General features: G+C 38.9%; 1 protein-coding gene across 4 annotated transcripts in view; it reads right to left on the reverse strand.

The window, feature by feature from the left end:
* Positions 1 to 243: 243 nt before the first annotated feature.
* The window catches only part of LOC127550487 (sodium-dependent lysophosphatidylcholine symporter 1-like), a 44,655-nt gene continuing 18,926 nt past the window's right edge, over positions 244 to 25,972 (reverse strand). For 2 of the 4 annotated variants that reach the window (XM_051979484.1, XM_051979485.1), the window contains 9 exons: positions 22,552 to 22,721; positions 20,231 to 20,321; positions 17,706 to 17,827; positions 16,825 to 16,908; positions 11,900 to 11,983; positions 8,171 to 8,283; positions 6,739 to 6,882; positions 5,821 to 5,997; positions 244 to 2,032 (listed from right to left, as the gene is read on the reverse strand). In XM_051979484.1, the coding sequence (XP_051835444.1) occupies positions 2,017 to 2,032; positions 5,821 to 5,997; positions 6,739 to 6,882; positions 8,171 to 8,283; positions 11,900 to 11,983; positions 16,825 to 16,908; positions 17,706 to 17,827; positions 20,231 to 20,321; positions 22,552 to 22,721 (1,001 nt within the window). In that variant the 3' untranslated portion in view covers positions 244 to 2,016. Of the gene's footprint in view, positions 2,033 to 5,119; positions 5,998 to 6,738; positions 6,883 to 8,170; positions 8,284 to 11,899; positions 11,984 to 16,824; positions 16,909 to 17,705; positions 17,828 to 20,190; positions 20,322 to 22,551; positions 22,722 to 25,972 lie in introns of those variants that run through there. The other 2 variants (XM_051979482.1, XM_051979483.1) reach the window with 2 other exon arrangements.

Below are 25,972 nucleotides of genomic sequence, written 5' to 3' on the forward strand. Positions count from 1 at the left end.
TCAATGGTATTGAGACCATCATGATGGTCTTCTCTTAAGAGAGACTATAAGTTTATAGACCATACTCATGGAAAAATGTTGACAATATGTTTTGAAGGTAAGCATACCTGTGTTCGATTCATCGCGCAGCACCAGTTAGTTCTGCTTACCAAAAGTGGCCCACTAGGCACTCGCATTCCATGCCCAGCTCCAAGCCAGCGAGCCGGGCTTCTTATTCATTGAAAGTTTGAGGATAGGTTGAGATCGTTTTGGCCCTCAAATAATATTTTGCCTACTACCAGCTTATTTTTTCTCCTTAATAAACCCCAAAATATTTTACCTTGACTCCTGATATTCATATTGGCCAGATTAAAGATTGCAGCCAAAATCAGAGTATAAGAACCTTACTCTCAGAAGAGGACTTTGGAGCACACCTTCCTTTCCTGCAAGAACATACCTTCACACTGGAGCATCACCATCCTGTGGAATGGACTTAAGTCTCTGTGATCCCCATTGCAGTACCACCTTTATATGGGGTATTCTATTAGTATGTATGCCTTTGAAAAACATAAGAATTCCTAAAAATCATTATTCAACATCTTACCCATGTCTTGATACAGAAGTGATACTCAATGAATATTTATATATATGTGCACTTGTGTGTATATGTATGTGTGTGTTGTGTAATTTAAAACAAGGCCATTGTAGTAATTTGTTTTGCTTAACTATATAGATATTTCTTCAAAGGGATTTATTTTTCTTTTCCAATGAGAGAATAATTTTGAGAGAGAAAATAATTTTGCTAATTGGAAAAAAATTAAATGAATATTAAAAAGAAAAAAAGGAGCCTGTAGTTTTTTAGATAACAGGGATAGGAGTGACCAGTATTAAACACTAGGAACTCACTGGAATGCTCCTGGAATTTTGCCACAGTCTTTCAATGGGATAGAGACACAGCTGAGTTCAGTAGAAACAGCTTGTTCAGTTGTTTCGGCCATATCTGACTCTTTATGACCCTTGCAAAGTTATTCTTGCAAAGACATTGGAGTATTTTGCCATTTTCTTCTCCAGCTCATTTTACATATGAGGAAACTGAGGTAAACAGGGTTAAGTGACTTGCTAGGGGTCAAACAGCCAGTGGGACAGTGAGGTCAGATCTGAACTCATGACAAGATCTTTGTGACTCCAGGCCCAGTGCTCTATCCATTGTGTCTCCTAGCAACCCTATTTTGAAGATGAGAACTCCTATTACAGATCCCTATTTTACAGATGAGGAAACTAAGCAAAGGAAGTACAAAGCTTAAAGACAGAGGGCCATGTTTTAATCCTAGCTCTGTCACTCTGTGTAATTGGCTTCCTTTGATGTTCCTCCAATCTCTAACTATTATATAAAGGTGAATCTTTAGGTCTTGTAGACCTACTTATCAAAGAGATAAGCATTTAGAATGTCTGGGATTGTCATGGGCTTCCTGGGAACAGGTCAAAGACCATACTTACTCTCCACTGACTGCAATAAAGGATGCATGGCAATCTCTTTTATGTCAATATACTGAAAGACACGTTTATCCTTAGGGAGCTAGAGATTGAAGGAGAAGCAGTGCAGTTTTCTGGAAAGAACATAAGACTTGGGAGTCAAGGAACCTGAGCACTAGTCCTGCTTGTGTGATTTTGGATGGATCAGTTGCTCTCTCTGGGCTTTAATTCCATCCTCCATATATAAGAGGTGTGGATAGGATGATTTCTAAGGTTCTTTCCAAGACTGACAGCATATGTTTCTGAGGTCATGTTTTCAGCCAGGAAGAATGCAAGGAGATATCCTGGACTTCCTCTGAGTATATTCTTCCCCCAGGGTCTGGCACATATTGTCAAATGACTGACACAGCTTGGTGGCTGACTAAACAGGAAGCTTCCCTGGAAGAGCTGCAAGGAAAAGACTCCACTAGATGTTTATTGTTCCTCTAACTTTGACACCATCCTCATGATCATGCAATGTGGAACTTGGGATCCTTTTGGTACTAGCTCTTGGGATCACAAATGCTAGTACAATGGGTCCCTGTAGGAAGAAGAACAGTTTTCAGGGAGTGATTTAAAAGCAAATGTCATTTGAAGCAGCTATCAGAGCTGGCACTATGGTGTTTTAACTAGAGAACTTCTTCTTTCATTGAATTAGACTCTGCTCTTAAAGCCACAGAGCAGTGTTCCTTTGAGCTCAGGCTCCTAGCTGATTTTTCGTCTCCATTTTCTGTCCTGTTAATTCTTAATTCCTAGGTATTCCTATATCAAAGCTGCCAAGAATTGCTGAAGAAAGTTTCAAAATTACCTTGAATATTCTATAAACTTGTGCTATTTTAACTTCAACTGGACCCTCACCACTCCACTCCATGGCAAACCTTTCACCCATTTCTTATTGATTATTTTTTATATTCCCCAGAGTGGTTATTTCAAGTCTTCTTTCTCCTCAAGACTTCAAGTCCATTTCTTCTATCAAAAGCTGTTTTCAGCAGATGATTTGGCCTTCTGCTTCACTCAGAAGATTAACCCTCTCCAAACCTTTCCATTTTTCTAATCTCCAATGTCCTTACTAATCCTGTTCTTCCTTCCAGTTTCAATGGAAAGGATACCCTCTCCCTTTTTGCTAAAGCAAAAATTATATGCTTAATATATACTGCAAAATTATACATTGTGCCCCATTCAGCTTTGAAATCTTGTTCTATCAATCACTTCTACTCTCACCCATTTTTAGCATTTCCCTCTAGTCAATTTTTATCTTCTCAAGCTAAAAACATGTTGGATCTTTTCTATTATTTGTTAAGAGTCATGTCTGACTCTTCAGGACCCCATTTTGGATTTTCTTGGCAAAAGTTTGCCCTTTCCTTCTCGGCTCATTTTACAGATGAAGAAACTGAGGACCACCCTTATGCGAGATACTATGTTAGTGAGTATGCCTTTGAAAGACTTAACTCTGATCAATCACAGTCCAAAGGACTGATGATAGAATGTTATCTATCTCCTGACACAGAGGTGATGGACTCAGTGTAGAGATGTGTGTGTATGTTTTAAAACAAGGCCAATCTGTGAATTTGCCCTGGGTTATGTGACTAGTTTAGGGGCAAACAGCCAGTAAGTATCTGAGGCCGGATTGAAATCATGAAGATGAGTCTTTCTAATTCCAGGCCTTAAGTTCTAGGCACTGCATCACCTACCTGAGTCTACTCTAGCTTTAAACAATGCCTTTTCTTGATCTTGTCACCATTTTGATTCATTGTCTTCCCCCTTTTCCCTTTATTGCCAAATTCTTCTACTTCCTTACTATTCCCTCTTCAAGCCCCTGAAATTTGATTTCCTTCTCTTCACTATGATGAAACTCTTCTCTCCCATGTCACCATGTTTAATAAATACTTTCTTCATGTTTTCAATTTACTTCATCTTTAGGCAGTCATGATATTGTGGACTGCACCATCCTTCTGATACAAATTGATTTGTTAGCCATTTCTCACACTCAAACAATTCATCTCCTATCTCCATTTCTTTGCACAGAGTTGGGAATACCACAGGTCTGGAATGTACTTCCTCCTCAGTTCTGCATCCAAGAATCCCTATCTTCCTTAAAGGTTAGCTAGGTCTTACCTCCTACTCAAACTTTTTTCTAGAACTCCTTATTGTTAAATGCTTTTTTCCTTTTCACACTGGATAGTGTGCTGAGCTTGGAGTCAGGGAGATTTGAATTGAAATCCAACCTGAGATACTTATTACTTGTCCCAGGATTGTTGTGAGGATCAAATGAGGTAATATTTTAAAGTGTTTAGTACAATGCTTGGCACATAGTAAATGCTCAATAAATGCTCCTCCCTCCTCTCCTTCTTTCCTTTTCCCCTTCCTTCCTTCCTCCCACCTTTCTTTTTCCTTTTTTTCCTTTTCCTTTCCCTTTTTCCCTCGGCCTTCCCTTTTCTCCCCCTTCCCTCTCTCTTTTCCTCCCCTTCTCCTTCCCCTTCCCTTTCCCCTATTTTTTCCTTTCTCCTTCCCCCTCCTTCCCTATCCCCTTCCCTTCTTTCCTCTTCCCTCCCTTCCCCTTCCTTTGCCTTCTTCCTTCCTTCTTCTAAATAGCTTCTGCCTGGATATTCCATTGAGTGCTCTAGTTGCACTCAAGAATGGGGCAACTACATGACACAATGGATAGAGTACTAGCCCTGAATTCAGAAGGATCTGAGTTCAAATCTGACCTCAGACACTTAATACTTCCTAGCTGTTGAATGCAAACATCTGAATACCTCATCTCCATCTCCTAACTTGTTCCCCCCCTCCATCCTTAAAGTCATCCAGACTTTGTCACCTTCGACCTGTCCTAATTTCTTACTAAGCAGTATCCTTTTTCATTCTACTTTTCTTTCCTCCAGTCTTAGAGAAGGTGATGGCCCTTGAATTCAAACAGATGCCAAATTCTCTTGTTTCTCTTGTTACTTCATATTTTGAATCAAGTTTCTCCTTTCATTTCCTCCTATAATAATAACTCTTTCCCCCTGCTTCCCTAGACTACTGTAATTATTTCCAACTACCTTGTTGTTTTCAGTCTCTTTCCACTCTATGTTGACCTCCATCCAATTACCCAAAGTGGTCTTCCACTTACTCTATTCCAATCCTGTTATAGCTGTATTTAGAAATCTTCAAAAGCTCCCCCTGGATGATGGAGGAAAACTCAATTCTGGTATTCAAGACCCTCTACAATTTGACTTCAACTAACCTTTTCAACCTAGTGTCAGTATTTCTTTTTACATATTCTGAATTCTAACTGAAGTACTTTATATCTACTGTTTTAGTACTGTCCTATCCTCTCTCTGTACCTTTGCCCACATCATATTCCATGCCTGGAATGGATTCTTCCTACCTATTACACTCTCCATTTTTTTTTTTTTTCAATGCTCAACTCAGATGTCAAACCAAATGCTTTCCCTGATGTCTTTGTTTTATTTCTCTCCAATAATATGGAAATAATGTCTCCCTATTCCAATTCCTCACAGGGTATCCGAACCACCAACAATACTTAAATCCTACTCTTTCTTGTATCATTATTATTTGTATATTTGTCTTTCCCCGGGTGATAAACTTTTTCAGGAGACCTTTGAGAATACAGTATCACAGAAGCCAAGGAGTAAAAGTAATTATATTCCTTTGTGTTTCCAGTACTGAGTATAGGGTCCTGTTAACAAACATTAATTCTCATTTATGTACAGGATCCTATACATAAATGCCAATTAATAAATGTTGTTGATTGAATGAATGGAGGAAAAAGTTGGTTACAGTCTTGATGCCTGGTGAAAAACTTTCTCCTCAGTGCTTTCTCTGAAGAAGATGGCAAAGTCCACCTATTCTGAGAAGCCCTCAAGGATTTCTCAGTCCATATTGCTCTTTTTCTTTCTTCTCCAAACTCTCATGTTACTACCACTCAAATCAGAATTGAATTAGATGTTTTTTCTTGAATGGCAACTATTTGTAGCATGTATGGTAAGATAGCATGGTGCAGAATAAAGAGCTCTAGCCTTCGAGTTAGGAAACCTGTATTTAAAACCCGATTCCATTATTTATTAGCTGTATGACTGTGGACAGGTTATTTCCTGTTTCTAGATCTCAATTTCACCATCTGTAATAGTCTGTATTACTGTCTCCTTGACAAGTTTTGAAGACTATCAAGTACTCTAGAAATAGAAGCTATTGTATATTGTATATTGAGAGATTTATTTCTTTTTTCCCATTCCTAGTCCAGGGAAATTTTCTTTCCACTTCACCAGGCTGCCAAGGTGGTACCAGACCCTTCCTTCTGTTTTATAGAGAGCCTTGGGGACTCACTTGGCTGCCTCCATCTTTGCTTGGATTTCTTTCTTCTTTTTCTTATCAATGGGGTAGAAGCAGAAGATAGTCAGGCCGATGATTAACAAGGTGATGGGAACGGGGGCCATGAGCACTCGGAGAACCAGTATAACCATAGGGTTTGGCTTACAGGTCCCAGGGTGGTAGCCTGCAAAGCTAAACACACAGTGGAGAGTTAAGAATATTATGCCCAAGATTATTCCTGTGGATCAGTTTCCATGCTACTGGCTGTATGGCAATAATTTCGGGGTGGGAGGGGAGGAGAAATGGCCAGTCAGAACTCATATTAATCCTTTCCTCTGTATTCCCTCCACTATTAGCACCAAAACAAGACTGGGGAAAATATCCCAGCAATTTCCTAAAGCCCTCTATGTCACCTCTGGCTACATTCTCCTTCCTTTGTTTTCCCATTGAAGGTCACCCTTGAATCTTTGGAATCAAGGTCATTTTGAATTGTTATCAGGATAAAAACATACAGTGTGGTTTGGGCCAAACATTGTAACCGTTAGGAACAACCCAGGTCTCACCTTCCCCAAGGAACATCCATAGGGCCTGAAATTTTGGGGGGATACATTAATCCTTAGTAATAGGCCCAGACCTTTCCCATCCATGGTAGTAACCTCCCAAGGCCATCATTGGGAAAGCTTAGACTTTTCATTTCTTTTAGGAACACCCCAAGTCTTTCATCCATTATAGGGAAAGCTCTGAAACCTCACACCCAAAAATCTCAAGTGAATTGGTAAATCGCCTTAGAAGTTTCTGAAGTCTCAGGGCTCCCAGGACCTGTTAACTGAATGTAGCCATCTTCCTGGGGGAGGAGGGGAATGCTAAAGCAGCTGCTTCCCAGAAAGAACCTCGACAACCAACTACAAACACGAAGAGTAAAGCAAGTCCTACTGTAAACACATGGTAGAGATCCCCAGGGCCAGACCACCTCCAAACTTGTTGACAAAGATGAAGAAAGAGTAGAAGAATGCTTCCAGGTTATGGCAGGTTGGGTTCTTTAGTTGGAAATCATCTATAGTGTCTGGGAGCATGGACCTATAGAAGGGAAGACAAAGACTTGAAGAAGTGGCGATGTTTTGCTTACTTAGTGAGGTGATTTACTAGCAAATCATTTTCCTCCTCTGGATCTTAATTTTATCTATTTCAAAATTATGAGTTCCAAGGTTATTTCTAGTTCTAAATCCTATGCTACCTGCCCAACTGATCCTACATTTTAGACTCAGGCAATGCCAAAGAAGTCTGGCAAGGCAGACCATCCTTCCCTGTCCCTGCCTCAAGGGCATGGAAAGAGTAGAAGACTAGGGTGCTGCCATCAATTGTTGCTGTGCCCCCCCACATCTGTTCCCCCACTTGGGAACTATTACTTAGAATCATGTAGTGCTGGCAATGGAAGGGACCTCAGAGATCACCTCCTTTAATCTCATTCCTATTACAGATGAGGAAACTGTCTTAGAGGAGGGTCACAAAGTGATTCCATGACCCTGAAACCAGTTCTCCTGATTCTTAGCTCAGCGTCTACTCTGGCTTATATTAGGAGGTAAGCAGCAGCCTTAATTTAGGAAGACAGTAGTGCTAGAGTGACGTAGGTCTCTTAGAAGCAATAACTGTTTCCATGGTAATAGGTCCTTCCCAGACATCTTCCCTCTCTCCAGGCCCCAGGTATATTTCTATTGTCTTAAGATGTCAGAACTGGTTAGACTTAACTACTAGTAAAGATAGCCCTTAGACCTGACTCCTAGAGCCAACTAGTAATGAATCCTTCCTTATATATCTCATTCTGCCCTAAACAATCTTTTTGTGTTTTGAGGACGAAACTATGTGATCTGAATCCAGTCACATGATATTTTGGGACTCAGTTTCCTTCCCTTAAAAATGAAGGGATTAGTGTGGATTAGCAATTCTTAATCTTTTCCCCTTTGGCAATCTGATAAGGTCTGTAGACCCTTCAGAATAATGTTTTGAATGCCTAAAATAAAATACATTGGACATTTTCAAAGGAAACCAATAATGTTAAAATATAGCTATCAAAATATTTATGGGACCCCAGGTTAAGAACCCCCAGTCCAGATGCTCTTTAAGATCTCACATTGAATTAGAATTCAATGTTCTAGGGTCTCTTCCAGTTCTGGTATTCTGTTTTAAATTCTTAGAGCTTTTCCCATCTCTAATGTTTTGTGAACCCAGACATTTTCAATTCATTTTCAACAAATCCTTTCTCAATCCAGTCCTCATCTAGACTCTCTGGTACAAAAGTCTCCTTTCCTCCTACCACCCCATCTCCTTTTGAAGATTAGGAACTGTTTTGGCAGAAGCCCATACTCACCATGGCAACAAGAAAAGCACGGCTATGCTGCAGCCCATCAGGACCATGATGAAAGCAAAGGTGAGGAAGCTGTTTGTCACTTGGACAAAAATAATGAAGCCTGGGAAGATGAGCTGGGGATCAAAGTCAGTAGAGTAGGAGAGAGTGAGTCAGGAGGCAGCAAAGGGGAATTCAATGGAAAGGTACTAAAGAAAATGGGAGGAAGTGGGAGTGGGGTGGGAAGAGCTGTAGGTTTTCTCTCCTCCATTACCAGGTTTGATCACAGACACACTACCTGGAAGGCAGTGTGGAACAAGGGAAAGGGTGTCTGTCTAGAGGAAAAAGTGCTGGGGATCCCAGCTTTATTTGGTGCTTACTTCCTAGCTGACTTCTCTCAACATCAGTCTTTTCCTCTTTAAAAAAAGGAAGATGAACCACATGAACTTTGGGTTCTGATTCTACAACTCTATGATGTCTAAGGTTCGTTTCTTATCAGAAGTCTTGAGTTTGAATCCAGGTCTTGATGAGTGTTTACTGAGCTTCAATATCCTCACATGTAAAACTGATAATACTGTATGTTCTACCTGCTCTGCAGAGGTTTTAGAGGAAGTATTCTCTGAATATTCTGAAGTATTGCTGAGACTGTTAAATGATACAGCAGAGAGAAAGCTGGGCCTTGAGTGAGGAAACCCTGAGTTCAAATCCAGCCTCAGACACTAGCTATGTGAACCCTAGGCTAGGAAGTCATTTAACCAAGCCCTGCCTCTGTTTCCTCATCTGTAAAATGGGAATAATGATATCTCCCTTCCAAGACTATTGTGAAGATAAAATTACATAGGATAAAGCACTCTGTAAACCTGAAAGTGCTTTTATAAATGCTAATCATTAGTATAGAAATGTGAGTTATAGCCCTTGATCCTATAAACTTGTTACCTAAGCCAAGTTTTCTTCCTGTGACTGAAGGGGAAGTGAGAAGCTGCTGTTTCTTGCTGTGTCACTTACTTATCACTTGACCTCGGGCAAATTAAAGAATCTGAATTAGATAATTCTTAAAGCTTCCTCTAGTGCTGATTCTTTTTTTTTTTTTTTTTTTTAACTTTTTATTGACAGAACCCATGCCAGGGTAATTTTTTATAGCATTATCCCGTGCACTCACTTCTGTTCCGATTTTTCCCCTTTCTCCCTTTACCCTCTCCCCCAGATGGCAAGCAGTCCTTTATATGTTAAATAGGTTACAGTGTATCCTAGATACAATATATGTGTGCAGAACCGAACAGTTCTCTTGTTGCACAGGGAGAATTGGATTCAGAAGGTATAACTAACCCAAGAAGAAAAACAGAAATGCAAGCAGTTTATATTCATTTCCCAGTATTCTTTCTTTGGGTGTAGCTGCTTCTGTCCATCCTTGATCAATTGAAACTGAATTAGCTCTCTTTATCGAAGAGATCCACTTCCTTCAGAATACATCCTCATACAGTGTCGTTGTTGAGGTATATAATGATCTCCTGGTTCTGCTCATTTCACTTAGTATCAGTTCATGTAAGTCTCGCCAGTCCTCTCTGTATTCATCCTGCTGGTCATTCCTTACAGAACAATAATATTCCATAACGTTCATATACCACAATTTACCCAACCATTCTCCAATTGATGGACATTCTTTCATTTTCCAGCTTCTAGCCACTACAAACAGGGCTGCCACAAACATTTTGGCACATACAGTTCCCTTTCCCTTCTTTAGTATCTCTTTGGGGTATAAGCCCAGTAGAAACACTGCTGGATCAAAGGGTATGCACAGTTTGATAACTTTTTGAGCATAGTTCCAAATTGCTTTCCAGAATGGCTGGATGTGTTCACAATTCCACCAACAATGTATCAGTGTCCCTGTTTTCCCACATCCCCGCCAACATTCCGCATTGTCTTTCCCTGTCATTCTAGCCAATCTGACAGGTGTGTAGTAGTATCTCAGAGTTGTCCTAATTTGCATTTCTCTGATTAATAATGATTTGGAGCATATGTTCATATGGCTATAAATAGTTTTAATTTCTTCATCTGAGAATTGTCTGTTCATATCCTTTGACCATTTGTCAATTGGAGAATGGCTTGATTTCTTATAAATTAGAGTCAGTTCTGTACATATTTTGGAAATGAGGCCTTTATCAGAACCTTTGACTGTAAAAATATTTTCCCAGTTTATTGTTTCCCTTCTAATCTTGTCTGCATTTGTTTTGTTTGTACAAAAACTTTTCAATTTGATATAATCAAAATTTTCTATTTTGTGATCAATAGTGATCTCTAGTTCTTCTTTGGTCATAAATCCCTCCCTCTTTCACAGGTCTGAGAGGTAACCTATCCTATGCTCTTCCAATTTATTTATAATCTCATTCTTTATGCCTAGGTCATGAACCCATTTTGACCTTATCTTGGTGTACGGTGTTAAGTGTGGGTCAATGCCTAGTTTCTGCCATACTAATTTCCAATTTTCCCAGAAATTTTGTCAAATACTGCATTCTTATCCCAAAAACTGGGGTCTTTGGATTTGTCAAACACTAGATTATTAAAGTTATTGGCTGTTTTGTCCTTTGAACCTAACCTATTCCATTGATCAACTAGTCTATTTCTTAGCCAATACCAGATGGTTTTAGTAATTGCTGCTTTATAATATAATTTTAGATTTGGTACAGCTAGGCCACCTTCATTTGATTTTTTTTTCCACTAATTCCCTTGAAATTCTTGACCTTTTGTTTTTCCATATGAACAATGAACATATGAACAACAAATGTTATTTTTTCTAGATCATCAAAATAGTTTTTTGGGAGTCTGATTGGTATAGCGCTAAATAAATAGATTAGTTTAGGTAGTATGGTCATCTTTATTATATTTGCTCTCCCAATCCAAGAGCATTTAATATTTTTCCAGTTGGTTAGATCAGACTTAATAAGTGTTTTGTAGTTTTGCTCATAAAGTTTCTGATTTTCCCTTGGAAGATAGATTCCTAAATATTTTATACAATCAGTAGTTACTTTAAATGGAATTTCTCTTTGTAACTCTAACTGTTGGGTTTTGTGAGTGATGTATAAGAATGCTGATGACTTATGTGGGTTTATTTTGTATCCTGCAACTTTGCTAAAGGTGTGGATTGTTTCTAATAACTTTTTAGTAGAGTCTCTGGGGTCCTCTAAATATACCATCACATCATCAGCAAAGAGTGATAATTTGGTTTCCGCATTGCCTATTCTTATTCCTAATCTCTTTCTCAACTCTTATTGCCAAAGCTAGCATTTCTAATACAATATTAAATAGTAACGGTGATAGTGGGCAACCTTGTTTCACTCTTGATCTTATTGGGAGTGGTTGCAGTTTGTCCCCGTTACATATGATGCTTACTGCTGGTTTTAAATAGATGTTCCTGATTATTTTAAGGAAAAGTCCCTTTATTCCTATACTCTCAAGAGTTTTTAATGTGCTGATTCTTTATAATAAGCCTGTTGGGCTGAAAGCAGAAGTTCTCCCTACAGGAAGGATTCCTAAACCATTAAGATTTTAGGAATGGTGAAGCTCAAGGACCAGATCACAGCAAGCCAGCTGAGCTTTGCTTCCTTCTCCACAATCTGCATCTCCACTCCCTCTGCCCCTCCACTCTTGCTCCCACCTCCTTGTATGAGTTTTGGCTATAAGTATCTTTGAAGAAAATCAACAGGTAAGGCTCCAGTGGAATAAAGAAAATTAACCAGGAAAGCCTGGCAGACTTACTGAAAATCCAACAAAAATTGTAGTTTTCTTTCCAAACTTCACCAGGAACCATTGCCAGAATGGAATGGTGAAGCAGGCTACCACCTGAGGAAGGAAGCAGAAAGGACAGGAATTAGTACTAGTGCTTAGGAACAGAAAAGGAGAGGTCAGTGCTAGAGGGCACCTAAGAAAACAGGACATAACAGATCAAGTCACAGAGTGAGTTAGTTAATATAGAAAAGGTGGAATTAGAACTCAAGTCTCTTGATTCTCAGTCCAGCACTTCTTCTAACATGCCAGGTTAATTTAGATGAGAGCCTTATTTGTCTTGAGGAGAAATAAGGGATGGAAGAGTAGCTCAGGTCTTAGCTGCAATGAAGAAATGCCTTCCTATGTGTGCCTGATGTGTATAAGGCATATGGAGGTGTGAGGAGTGGGCAGGGAATAAAGAAGAAAAAGAAAAATGTTTCAAAGAAGGAGGAGTTGGAGGAGGAGAAGGAGAAGAAGAAAAAGAAAAATGATAGATGACATGCTATGGATGGTGATCCAGGGAAGTACTGGGAAGAGAACCAAAAAAGAACCATGTCACAAAAACACAGAAAGGAGAGAGGCTATTCCTTTATTCTTTGTAGGTTTATAGTAATAGAATATTGGAGATTTTTGGAGACCTATGCAGCTATTTTTACAAATATTAACATTTAGAATGTTAAATTTTTATTAAATATATTGAAACATTACACTTAATGGCTAAATAAAAAAAATGGAGGAAAGGAGGATGAGAGAAAATAAAGTAGATACCAGGTAAGGCCCAAGTGATCACAAAAGGTACCAGGGTTATACTAGGCTCTCCTTTTGAAATAGAAGATATCTACCATGAAAAACAAGAACTTATAGTTCCTTCAAGTCCTATTTCTTTCAGGAAGTCTTCTCTGACCAACCTAGCTCCTCTCACAGACAACTATAATACAAATTTGGCTACAATAAGTACAGAAAAGGAGCACACAATTCTCAGAGGTTAGATGACTAAGGGATTATTTCCAGCTGGGAGACAGAGGACTGGGGAGGGATGAAAATAGGGAAGATTTCATGAAGAAGGCAGCATTAAATCTGGGTCTTCAAGAATGGATAGAAAGTAAATAGAATCAAATAAAAAAAAACTATTAACAACATTAAAAACTCACATTTCTGTAGCAATTTAAAGTTTACAAAGAACTTTTCTGACAGTAACCTTATAGGGCAGGTTCTGTATCATTATCTGTGTTTCATAATAGATAAAACTGAGGCACAGAAAGAAACAGTTAATCCAGGTTCATTTATAACTAGTATTAAAGCAAAGGTCAAAACTCAGGTCTCCTGAGGTCAAGTCCAGTGTATTTTCTTTGACTCCTTTCTGTTATGTAAATGTACTTCTTTAGAGGTATATATGTCCAACACATTAGTTTTAAAGATGTCCTGCTCGATTATATATTTCTATGAACTTCTTTCTGTTTTCAGAATTTAAAAGAATATTTCAATGATGCTCTTCTTTTTTCTGGCATCAATATCACTATTCCCCATTTCCTTCTCCAAAAAAAAAAAAAATCCAAAACAAACAAACACATTTCTCATACAATAAATGAGCATGAGTCAAGCAAAAACATTTTTTCCCCCTAAAACACATTGGCCATGTTCAGAAATGTCTATTTCATTCTGCACTTCTAGTCACCTTTGTTGTTAGGAGATTATATTATCCATCCCCTGGATTCATAGTTGGTCATTTCATTGATTATTGTTCTTAAATCTTTCAAAGTAATTTTTTTATTTACAATGTTGCTATTATGTATAAATTATTCTCCTGGCTCTACTCACTTTATTCTGTATTAATTCATATAAGTCTTCCAAAGTTTCTCATTTTTAGAATTTTTTTTAGGACACAATAATATTCCATTATATTCATGGACTTCAAATTATCCACCCAGACTAATAGGGGCTCTTCCAGTTTCTAGTTCTTTTCTACAGTGGAGGGAGCTGCTAGAAATATTAAAATATATAAACACATCCACACACATAGTCATATATTATTGAAGGGTCCTTTTCACTTTTATCTCTTTGAGATTATGCCTAGTAATAGTATTAGGAGGTCTAAGGGCATATTTTATATTTTGGTGACTTTTGAGGAATGGTTTCAAATTGCTTTTTAGAAGGCTGGAGCAATCCATAGCTCTATAAACAAGATATTAATTTGCCTGATTTCCTACATCCTCTTCAACAACTGTTACTTTCCTTTTTTGTCATTTTTAAAAATCTGATGGGTATGAGGTGGAAACTCAGAGTTGTTTTAATATTCATTTCTCTAACATGACAAGATCACAGAAGGAATCTTCTCTGCTTTTACAAATAGTTTACGCAATATTGAAATTAATTGTCCTTTGAATATTTATAGAATTTGCTTTTAAATTCATCTGCTACTGTTTTTTTTTTCCCTTTGGGAATTCATTTATAGCTTGTCCAACTTTTTAAAAACTGACATTGGGTTACTTAAAGTCTCTATTTCTTGTTCTGTTAATCTGGTGTTTTATGATTTTGTAAATATTTCTACATCTCATTTATCAATTTTCTTGCCAAATAATATAAAAATTAGATATTAATTATTTCTTCTATTTCTTCTTCATTTATTATGAATTCTACTTTTTCATTTTTGGCAAGTGCAATTTGGTTTTCTAATCTGTCTTTAAAAATCAGATTAGTTAGGGGCAACTAAGTAAGGCAGCAGATAGAGCACCAGCCCTGAAGTCAGGAGGACCTGAGTTCAAATCTGGCCTCAGACACTTAACACTCCCTAGTTGTGTGACCCTGGGCAAGTCACTTAACCCCAATTGCCTCAGCAAAAAAAAAAAAAATCAGATTAGTTAATACTTAATTTTGTAGTAGCCTTTTAAAAAAGTCCCCAGTTTTATTTATAAATTCATTTTTTTGCTTTCAATTTAATCTTTTTTTAGTTTCAGTATTTTTAGTTTTTTGAGTTTGTTACTTTATAATTTTTTTCCTTTTTAGTGGCATGACCAACTTCTTGATCTATTATTTTTTGTTGACAAAATTCTTTTGTTGATAAAAAAAAACTTGTAGAGATAAATATTTTCCTTAGTGATTTTTTTTTTTTTTGGCTACATCCTAAAAGATTGAGTATGTTGTCTCATCATTTTCTTTGAGGAAATGATCTCTTGTTTCTATGTTATTTTTTGATTAATTCTTTAGCATTAAATGATTTAGTCTCCACCTAAATTTGAATTTTTTCTTGAAAGGCTCTTTATTATTATTTCATTTATGGTCAGTTTTTGTTAGTTTGTTTATGAGGTTTTTATATGATAGCATATGGTTAGTTTTTGTAAGAGTGGGATACAGAGTTGAGAAATAGATATATTTCTGCATTTCCTATTCAGTAACTTCCAGAGATCTCTAATTTCTAAAATTCTATTAAAATTCTTATTTCTATGTTGTTTCCTTTTTTGTAAAGATTTATTCCTTTTTTAACTCTACCCTCTCCATAAATCACATCCCCCCATTCCTTTCCTTATTTCTCTCTGTGTATATATTTGTCTGTTGGTTTAGTTCTCCTTTGAATGGCTTAGATAAACACTAAATTCATGTGACACCCACTTTCTCCATCCCTTTTCTTCATGTTTGCATATTCTTCCCAAGAATCCTAATTATAAGAAAGAAAAAGTTCTATCTCCCCCCTTTCTCATTTCTTTTCTAGTATATTCCCATCTCCCTCCCCTTTTTTCCTTCTCTTAAGAATCATCAAAACAGAACACAACCACCTTCAAGCCATCTGTCTTATTTAATAACCAGTGAAGCTACTGGAGTTCTGAAAGGACACGTCACTATCTGTCATATGTAAGCATTTCACCATCATTTAATCTCTTTCAATTACTCAAATAGATTTACCTTTCTAGGTTTCTCTTGACTCCTGTGTTTTCATTTCAAAGTATTTGCTCAGCTCTGGTCTTTTCACCAGGAATGCTTTTCTCTTCTATTAAAACTTTTCCCCTCCACCTTTAGTATTATACTCAGCCATGTATACTACTCCTCCGTACTGTATCCTCTTAATTGGGATGATAGTGTCCTGTTTGAGACCTCAATTACCTGGGCTCCTGCTACAGTGAGTTTCTGACCTCCTTGGCATTTTCCTGCCCAAGCATTCCAGTCTTCTCCTCTGCTACAGAGTGGATTTCTGTCCCTCCTCTTCTATATCATAGAGTTCTGCCTGCTCTCGTCCCTGATCCACAGTTACAGTGATGTAGGATTCAAGGGCACCTTGGACTTCTTTATCTACTTATTCTAGGCTTCTTGCCCCCTGAGTAAAGAGGCTATAGGCCTCTGATACAGGGACTGTCTTACTTTTAAATCTGTATTCCTAGTATTTTACACACAGTATATACTTAATAAGTGGGTTTTTTTTAATTCATTCAAGTGCCCCTGGAATGTCTCTGGTTAGAATGCTTGTTAAGTTTCCAGCTTGCCTACTTATATTAGTGTTGGTTCCCTGGTGGAAATGCTTCTGGCTGTCTTTTCGTGCAGTTCAGAGTTGGGTGAAGGCACTTACTATAGTTTATTTTAGGTATCTTGATCATTATTCACTTGTTCTTTTTTTACATCTTTGATGGAGTACATGTGGGATAGCTGGGTTGCTGTATGACCTTTCCCAGAGCTATATAAACTTGAAATCCAGTAACTTTCAAAGACCACACACTACTTCTCTAATGTACCCAAAATACTTGGACAACTTTAAAGAGAAATACAAATGTCAGTTGTTATTACACCCTAGAGAGCCCCCAGGAATGACTGAGAGTAGGTCCTCTGAGATCATGTGAATCTCCTTCTCAGTCTAGAAATCCCTCACTGGTATCCAGGCAATGGGGGATTTGGCCCACCCAGCTTCTCCCCCAAATGGCAAAACTTTGTACCAGTAGGATGAGCAACAGATACTGGAAGTACCCCGAGAGACCAGCGGCATGGGCGCAGAAGAAGGCGAAGATCCCCTGGGCCATCTGTGAGAAAGAAGGAGGACAGTTTTCAGGGAGATCCAGTTACTTCCAGCACTGAAGGGCTAATGGGGGAGGTCAAGTGTTCAGGGTTAGCTGGATCTCCTTCTCAAAGGATTCCACAGATTCTCTGAAGAGGAATTAGAAACTGAAGTGCCAATATCATGTCGTGAAAAGGGCATAGTATTTGGACTTGGCATTGATGCCCATCCCTGACATTTATAGCTGCTTAATCTTCAGCAAATCACTCTGAGCTTCAATTTCCCCTGCTAAAATCAGAGAAGAAAACATTCTACCTGTAAGACTGTGATGAGGAAAGTACTTCATTAATCTTAAATTTCTATATTATTATTAGTTTTTATCAAAATCTAGTCCAGGTTCTCATTTAAAGAAGTGATTTGTCAATGGTGACAAAGTGAGTTATACCTTAACTAGGAATAGAACTCAAGTCTCCTGGGCTTTTCCCACCATAGCACAATGAAATCCAGCTGTGGCCTGCCTGGAGTGGGATGGGGCAGATAGTAAAATAGAATTGAGGTCTAGGATTCAGTTGTAACCTCCATTCAATATAGGATTCATAGATGTTAGACAATTTAGTCCAATCCCCTTCTTATCTAAAAGATATGTCCCAGAGACACATGAGGGGGTCATTGGCAAAGCTAGGATCAGAACCCAGGGTTTCAGACTCTAAACCCAAAGCCACTATACCAAGCCTTCTTTCAAATCCCCCCCACTACTAGTCTAGTTAGAGTCAGCCCTTCCTAATCTCTAGGACTCTGACTCAGCAGACCCTGTCCTTTTACCTGGAATGCCATGGAGATAAAGAGGAATCCACTTAGAAGGATCGTGTAGGTTCTGTGGCTCATGATGATGAACAGACTGTGAATAAATGGGAGTCTGGACTGGTCCTGTTTCCCAGGTGGCTCTGCAATGGAAGGAGTCAGGTGAGGGGCTGATCATGCCATAGGTTGACTTTTGTAGTCAGAGGCACTAGGTGCCTTCTATAACCAGGGAGCTGCTAGACTTTCCCACTAAATTTACCTGTGAGTTTGCTGTTGCCTAATTTTTTTCCTGAACCTCTCCTTGGCTTGCTCACATTCTATCTTGTTTCGTACCTATTTGTCTCGTACTTATTTGTCTCTGTGTGGGTTGTGACTCACTATTTGATTATAGATTTTAAAGTTAGGGCCTATGTCATTTTTTATTCCCTCTCCCCCCAGTTTTTAGTGCTTACTAGGCATTTCAATATATTTTTAAATTGTAGAGTCCTCAAGAACTTCTTAACTAAAGTTCTAAAAAAATGACAGATGGTGGGGAAAGAAGAAGATATGGTCACCTCACTAGAAGGCATGGGACCCAGAAGTCTGGGAGGATGGGAGAGGAAGGGAAGAAGGTAGGAGAAAATAGCAAATGAGAGGAAAAGAAGCAGGTTAGTGAAAAATTAAGTGAAGCTAGAATATAACAGAGAAGGGAAGAAGTCACTAAGAGTGAAAACCTAGGGATTGACAATCCAGAAAGACAAGGGATCAGAGAGCTATTCAGCTCATATTAGAGTAAAACTAAAAAACTTTTTTCCAACTTTCTTACAGCCTTTAATCTACATTTCTTCTTTAACCTGATTGCATCTGACCTTGTAACATTTTGTTATTATTATTGTTCAGTCATGTCCAACTCTTCATGATCCTGTATGAAATTTTGTTGGCAAAGATACCAGAGGAGTTTGCCATTTCCTTCTCTAGATCATTTTACAGATGAGAAAACTGAGGCAAACAGGGTTAAGTGACTTGCCCAGAGTCACCCAGTAAATATCTGAGATCATATTTTAACTCAGGCTCTCCTGACTTCAGATCTGGCACCTTATTCACTGTGCTACATAGCTGCTCCTAACTTGTATCATATTTATTTCTATATTTGTTGATGCCTCTATTTAACTTCAGGCTCCTTGAAAGCAGAGGGAATGTCCCTTTACTAACTTTTTTTTCCCTAATAAGAAACATAGGACCCCTGCACACACCTGCCATTTAATGGCTGGTTGTTGTTCTTTGTTCTCAAAGAGGATCACAATGACACCAGTATATTAGGGTTGAATTACATACAGTGCATCTGACTGTGGCAGATCAAATGAATATGACCTCAGAATGTTCTACGGGTCAGGCACAAATAGTCCACGTAAACATTTGGGGTGGATTCTCTAAATCTGTGATCTCACTTGGCTTACTGCAATTCTGCTTTGCTCACAGAGCACAGTGCATTTTTTGATGCAGCTATGTCACTGGGGAGTCTTTTGCCAGCATCTCCCGTGTCATGTAATTCATTTGAATGCCATTTGACAAAGATTTGTGGAATTGCACTAAATTCCCTCAAGTGGACAGTTTCTGCCACAAGGCCTTATCAGATGGCCAAGGAATATTAGGGGTTCAGTAAGAAAACCCCAAACAAAACCAGGAACTTAGGGGCATAATAATAGGGGGTTCTAGAAAAATTCTTCCTTCTCCCTCTCAACACCACCCTTCACTGGCTTACGTGGTACTTCAGAATGCTCCCAGTCTTCTGTTGATTCACAGCTCCAGTCTCAGTTCCTGGCTTGGGACTTTGTTCTGGGGCCAGCTTCCTCCCATTTTCTACTCTCTGGAGGGGATGATCAGGACCTGTTGGTTTTGGCTTCACTTACCTGGGCCACTGGACGTTTCTATGCTCAGAGTACTAGTAGGTTTCAGGAACCCCTGGCTCACATATTTAAAGGGGAATTTTGGCCTTTAGGGTCTACTGGAGTATCTCATGTCAGATTGCTGGGGATCTCCACCCCTTTGGTTAAAGGTTTTAATTCCTATTAAAATGCAAACTTTCCTGGAAGAGGATTCTTAATTCCCTATTAGTATAAATGAATTAATATTCATCCTTGGCCATGGAGGGAGAGGCAATCTATGGTTTCTGAAGCCTGAAAGAAAGGGAACTTGGAGAGAGATGGGGATTTACCAAGGTAGGGACGGCAGAGAACCAAGAGGCAAATCTTGTCTGTTTCACCTTTGGAGCCTAGGTGTGGACTCTGCCTAGGGTCCGGCCAGGTTAGCCTCTGGGGAGGTTTGGAGGTCCCACGGTGCTCTGAAGCCTGTGTCCCATGACATAAGGTAAGCAAGTGAGGAGTAGGGGGGGAAAACTCTGGATTAGGGTTCAGGAAGCTTAGGTCAAAAACAGACCTCATGGTCATCCAGTCCAGCTTCCTCTTTTTGCCAGGGAGGAAAAGAGAGGTTGCGATTTGCCCCAAATCACACAACCAGAGTCACACACCTTCCAGCTGGCCATGGCCAGACCTTCCTAATGCTCTCACCATGCTGCTCTTGCACCCCAAGGACAAGGATGGCACAGGAGAAGCAGTAGAGGGAACTGATGACCAGTGCTGCTATCATATACGATGCTCGCTGCAGAATAAGGAGAGACATCTGTCAGTGGGCACTCTTCACTGTTCTTTCAGGCACCAAATTTGTCCCTAACTCTCATTTTTGCTCATGCTGTGTTCACCACCTTTCTTACTGTTTCTACTGTCACCTTTATATCTTTTCCAACCTGTTAGGCCCCTTCATGTGCTACCACTTCAAGTACAGCCTTCCCTGATCCCCAAACACTGTAATTCTTCCTCAGCTATCCACCTATCTTAACTCATCTTTTAAAGAAATTTTGTTTAGTTTTTGACATTTACTATTAAAAGATTTTGATTTCCATTTTTTCTCCTCCTTCCCCTCACCCCTCCCCAAGAGGGGAAACAATCTGATGTAGGTTTTAAATGTGCAATCATATTAGACATAATCCCACAGTGGTCATGTTGGGAAAGAAAAATCAGAACAAATATGAAAACCACAAGAAAGAAAAAAAAAAGTGAAAATAGTATACTTTAATCTGCAGTCAGACTCCATGGTTCTTTCTCTGGATGTGGATAGCATTTTCTATCATGAGTTTTTTAGAACTGAGATCATCGTATTGCTGAAAAGAACTAAGTCAATTTTAGTTATCTGTGCAATCTCGCTGTTACCATGTACAGTGCTCTCCTGGTTCTGCTCACTTTACCAAGGATCAATTCATGTAATTCTTTCCAGGTTTTTCTGAAATTGGCCTGCTTATCATTTCTTGTAGAACAATTTAACTCATCTTTCACTGGACAGACCCAATCTAAACTCTGATAAAAGGTTTTTCCTGATAAGACCAGACACACAGGATACTTAGAACCTGAAATCTAAAGCTCTGAGACCTGCCTGTGACAATGTGAAAATCACTTCAGCTCCTATAAGCATCTGTTTCCTTATCTGTAAAATGGAATACTTGTACTATTCTGTACCATGCCAACTACCATATGTCATCAAAGAATCACTAAAAATGAGAACAGGAAGACACCTTGGAATAAGGACAGAACACTGAATGCCTGAACTATAAGGGTACTTGGAATATAGGATCTCTATCATAGGTGAATTATGCCTCAGAACATAGCATATAGAAATTCAGAACAGAAAACAGAATTTGAGAGGTGGAAGGAACAACTTTAGGGCCCAGAAGCTGAATGGTTCTAACTATGAAAAATGCAGAATTGGAAGGGATCTTATCTGTATTTATCCAACTTCTTCATATTATGGGTGAGGAAACTTAAGTCCAGAATGAGTAAGGAATTTCCCCCAACACAGGCAGTTGGGATAAGTTCTGGATTCAAATCCAGGTCTTCTGACTCTTGGCCCAATATTCTTTCTATCTTTTCACTCACCCATGATCATTTTCTTTAATCATTCTCCCATAAATAGAAATGGTAACAGTTAAGCTTTATGTAAAACTTACTATGTGCCAGGCACTTTGTTAAGTACTTTACAATTATTATTTCAACTGATCCTTACAACAATCCTAGGAAGTAGATGCTGTTATTATCCCTATTTTACAGATAAGGATACTGAGGCAAACAGAATTTAAATGACTTGTCTGTGTGTGTATTATTTCCCTAGCTAGATAGTGAACTCTCTTCAGGGCAGAGTCTGAGTCTGGTCTACTCTGGTATCTTCTATTATGATGAAGTACAGGGCTGAGCCCCCAAAAGAAAGAATTTGTCAGTCCCAAGAGCCTCTGGAACTAATGTCTGGCTGTCAGCCATCAGAAGAGTGGAAGGAGAGAAACTGGCCACTGCTTGCTGATTACTCACAATGGTTTTTTTTGGGAGGTTTCTTTAAAATTTTGAACTTAACAAACCCTAAATAAGATGAACATCTCCAAAGACAAATCAGAACAGAAAAAGAGGATTACACATGCAGTCATGAATCTGACCACAGATGGCTTCCAAGTATAAAACAAATTCAATGTGTTATTTTCAAAGCTACCCTGCTTGCCTTGGTCTTCCTACTGACCTTCCTTCTGTTCTTTTCTGTACATTTTTAAAAAATGATTCAATGGGCCTTTAAAAAAATTACTTTTCTTTTTCTTTCTTTTTTCATTTTGGCAACTGTACCATTGATCTCTCCCTTACCTCAACATGCAAACATTGAAAGAAAAACAAAAGTCATATGAAAAAGGCATAGTCAAACAAAACACATTCCCACATTGGCAGTGCATGAAAATATGTCTAATGCTATAATCTGAGTCCACCCCCTCATTGTTGGGAAGTAGGTAACATGTACTTACTGCGTTTTTCAAGGTTTCAGTGGATGGGAAAGTGTAATTGCTCACAGTTTCATTAGACAGGGATCCATTGAGTCCCTGGCAGTTGGAAATTATTTTGGCCTGATGTTTGCCCACAATCAGCCCCTGGAGGCCACTGCCAATGAGGGTACTCAGAATCTCTATCGCCATCCCTATGAGTGGGAGACACCAGTTAGTGGGGCCCAAAATAGAATTTCCTTGGTTTATGTACTCCAGCCCAAACCCATTTAAACAAATCTCCCCTTACATGCTTCTAAGTGAGTGAGCCCCAGCCTTAGATCCTTTCTAAACCTTCTGCTTGATTTCAGGGATGAAGGCATATGATTTAGAGCTGGAAAGGACTTTTGCCATAATATCACCTAACTTCTTTCCAAATGAGAGAGAAAAGCAAGAACTGTCCCCTTGCCCCCAATTCTCTTATGGGTCAAAACTTATGAGTCAAAACTCTGGGCGCATTCTCAAGGGAGGTAAGAACAGACCTACTCTCAAGAATGAAACAAGCAGGATCTGGCAAAAGCAGCAGTTCAGACCTGCAGTCTGGCATGGGGGACAGCCATCTGGGAATGTGAGATGGCTAAGAAATGGGCCGGGTTAGAGGAAGGAGGGAGAAAAGGTCAACAACTCAGGAGCAGCGAGAGAAGGCAAGAAAGTCGGGTCTGGCAACACCCTTCCTTTATACACGGTGCTTTAGTGGCAAAGGTGAGACTGGATTCCATACCCTGATATTGTATAGGCAACACTGTACATGGAACTTGGGTGCAGTACCAGGTGTGCCACTTAATCAGTCATGTGACTTTTTACAAGCCAATTCCCATCTCAGGGCCTCAGTTTTTTCTGTTGTTTTGTTTTCATTTTGTGGTGGTGGTTATTGCTGTTATTTCTTAAATCTGTAAAGCTGTCACGATAATTCTTGCTCTTTCTTTTCCAGGGCTATCTTAAAAATTAAATGAGGTACATGATTTCAAAGTATTTTGTAAATTGCAAAGGACCTTAAAATGTGTGCTGTTATTGTAAGTTAAGGTATTATATGGAGATTATGGAAGCATGACGGATGGAGTGTCTTACAGGGAGGAAACTATGGCCTCAAATCCTACCTCTGACACAGGCTATATGATCCTGGGCAGATTATTTGACTTCTAAATCCTCCAATCAACCTTTTCTCTTTAAAAATAAAATATTGCTGCTGTCTTTTGGTTTTATTACCCAGAGAACCATTCTCCTGTAACAAAGACTGAAAAAGAGTCTAGTAGCACCTACTATATTTCACTCTCATAATCTCCCACCTCCGCATAGAATGGATGGACTTTAAATTGATGAAGGAATGTTACTTAGGATGTCAAGAGCTGGAAAGAGATCAAAGGCCAAACTCTTCATTTTATAGATACTGTCCTGCACTGACCCCTTTCAGCTATGACACTCTATGTTTGAAGGTCCCTGAAATCCCATAATCTAAAGTCTCTTCCAATTCTTATATTCTATGTTTTAAGATCCTTTCCAGTTCCAATAGTCTATGTTCTAAGGTTCCTTCCATTCTAAGAGCCCTTTTAGCCCTGACATTCTCTGTTTTAAGACTTCTCCTAGCTCTGACATTTATGGTCTAAGGTCTCTTCTAGTTCTGATATTCTATGTTTGAAGGCCCTTCTATCCCTGAAATTACATATCTTAAGGTCCCTTCCACTTCTAACATTCTATATTCCAAGCTTTCTTTCAGTTCCAATACTCGATGTTCTAAGGATCATCCCAGTTCTGCAATTCTATGTCCTAAGGTCTCTCCCAGCTCTGACACTATGATTCTGCAAATACAGTACAGATTGCAGTGGGTAAGGGATAAGTTTCGGGGAATGGTTGGTGGCTCTGGATTTGAGGTGGGGTGTGGGGATGGTACTGCCAAGCCATCAGACAGATGGGATCTGTGGAGTGTGTGGGTTTCCATGACTCACACTCAGCTCTATGGAGGCTGCATTGCCCTTGGCTCAGGTGAGTAGTTGTGAGTCACTGTTGTGTTCCAGGAAGCCCTCTGACTGTAATTCAGACTCTCACTCAAAGAATTTGTGTTTTCTTTGTTCAAAGCTACAAGTGGGTCTGGGAGACGTGGGGGCCTTGCTGTCAGCCTAAAATTTTATTTCACCCACTTGATCTATCAACAGAATCACAAGTTATATATAAGTTCCTTTACCCATAGACATTTCTGCCAAAGTGATGGGAGACTTGGAACAGGCTCATTAATTCCATTTCTCTATAGAATCTTCTTCATATAGTAAAAAACCCTTGGCCGAAAGTCAAGAGAGCTGAGTTCTAATTCTAGCTCTGCCATTTACTTGCTGTGTTATTTTGGACAATTAATTTCCTATAGTTCCCTGTTTATAAAATGAGGTGGTTGGCCTATATTCTCAGGTCTCTTTCAATTCTACTATGTTCTACGGTCCATTCGAGCTCTAACATTCCATGTTCTAAAGTTCTCCAGCTTGGACATTGCTCTAAGGGTCCTTTAAAATCTAAGGGTTTCTGAGTCTATAATTCTGATTACAGCCCTTGCTGTAAGGTGATCCTTGTGTACCTCCCTAATTAACAACTAGCCTACTTTTTTTTTTGTATTTATCATATTCAACATTTCTTTTTTTAAATGAAGTTTTTTATTTTCAAAACATATGCATGGATAATTTTTCAACATTGACCCTTGAAAAACCTCTCATTTTTCCCCCTTTCCCTCCACTCCCTCCCCTAGATGGCAAGTAATCCAATATATGTTAAACATGGTAAAAATATGTTAAATCCAATATAGGCATACATGTTTATACAAGTATCTTGCTGCACAAGAAAAATCAGATCAAAAAGTTAAAAAAAAAGAAGAAAGAAAATAAAATTCAAGAAATCACAATAAAAAGAGTGAAAATTCTATGTTGTGATCCACTCTCAGTTCCCACAGTCCTCTCTGTGTAGATGAACTAGCCTAATTTTCACAGCAGCTCTTACAAATCTTTCCATTCCTTCATATACCTCCATGGCTCCCCTCCCCATCCTCTTAACTGAGGACATTATCCTGTATTTAGCGGAAAAAAAAAACTGGGCCATTTATTGAAAATTCCTTCTTTTCTACTCTTCATCTCAAATGACTCAGATGCTCCTGCCACCATCTCCTCTGTTTCACATGAAGAAGTGACCCTTTTCCTTGTCAAGACAAATCCTTTCATGTGTATAAGTGATCCCAATCCCAATAAATACATATAAAATGGCTTATTCCCTTTGGTTGATGGGCTTTTCTATCAATATTACTATTTACTCTAGCAGATTTTTCCCTATAATCCCCACTCTCAACTTTTCTTCTATGTCTCCCTGTCTACTAATCCCTATTGCTCATAAACATACTCATTTTCCCCTAACTATACTCAAAATATGTCCTTTT

Source organism: Antechinus flavipes, chromosome 2 (assembly GCF_016432865.1).
Source record: "Antechinus flavipes isolate AdamAnt ecotype Samford, QLD, Australia chromosome 2, AdamAnt_v2, whole genome shotgun sequence".
Lineage (NCBI taxonomy): Eukaryota > Metazoa > Chordata > Mammalia > Dasyuromorphia > Dasyuridae > Antechinus > Antechinus flavipes.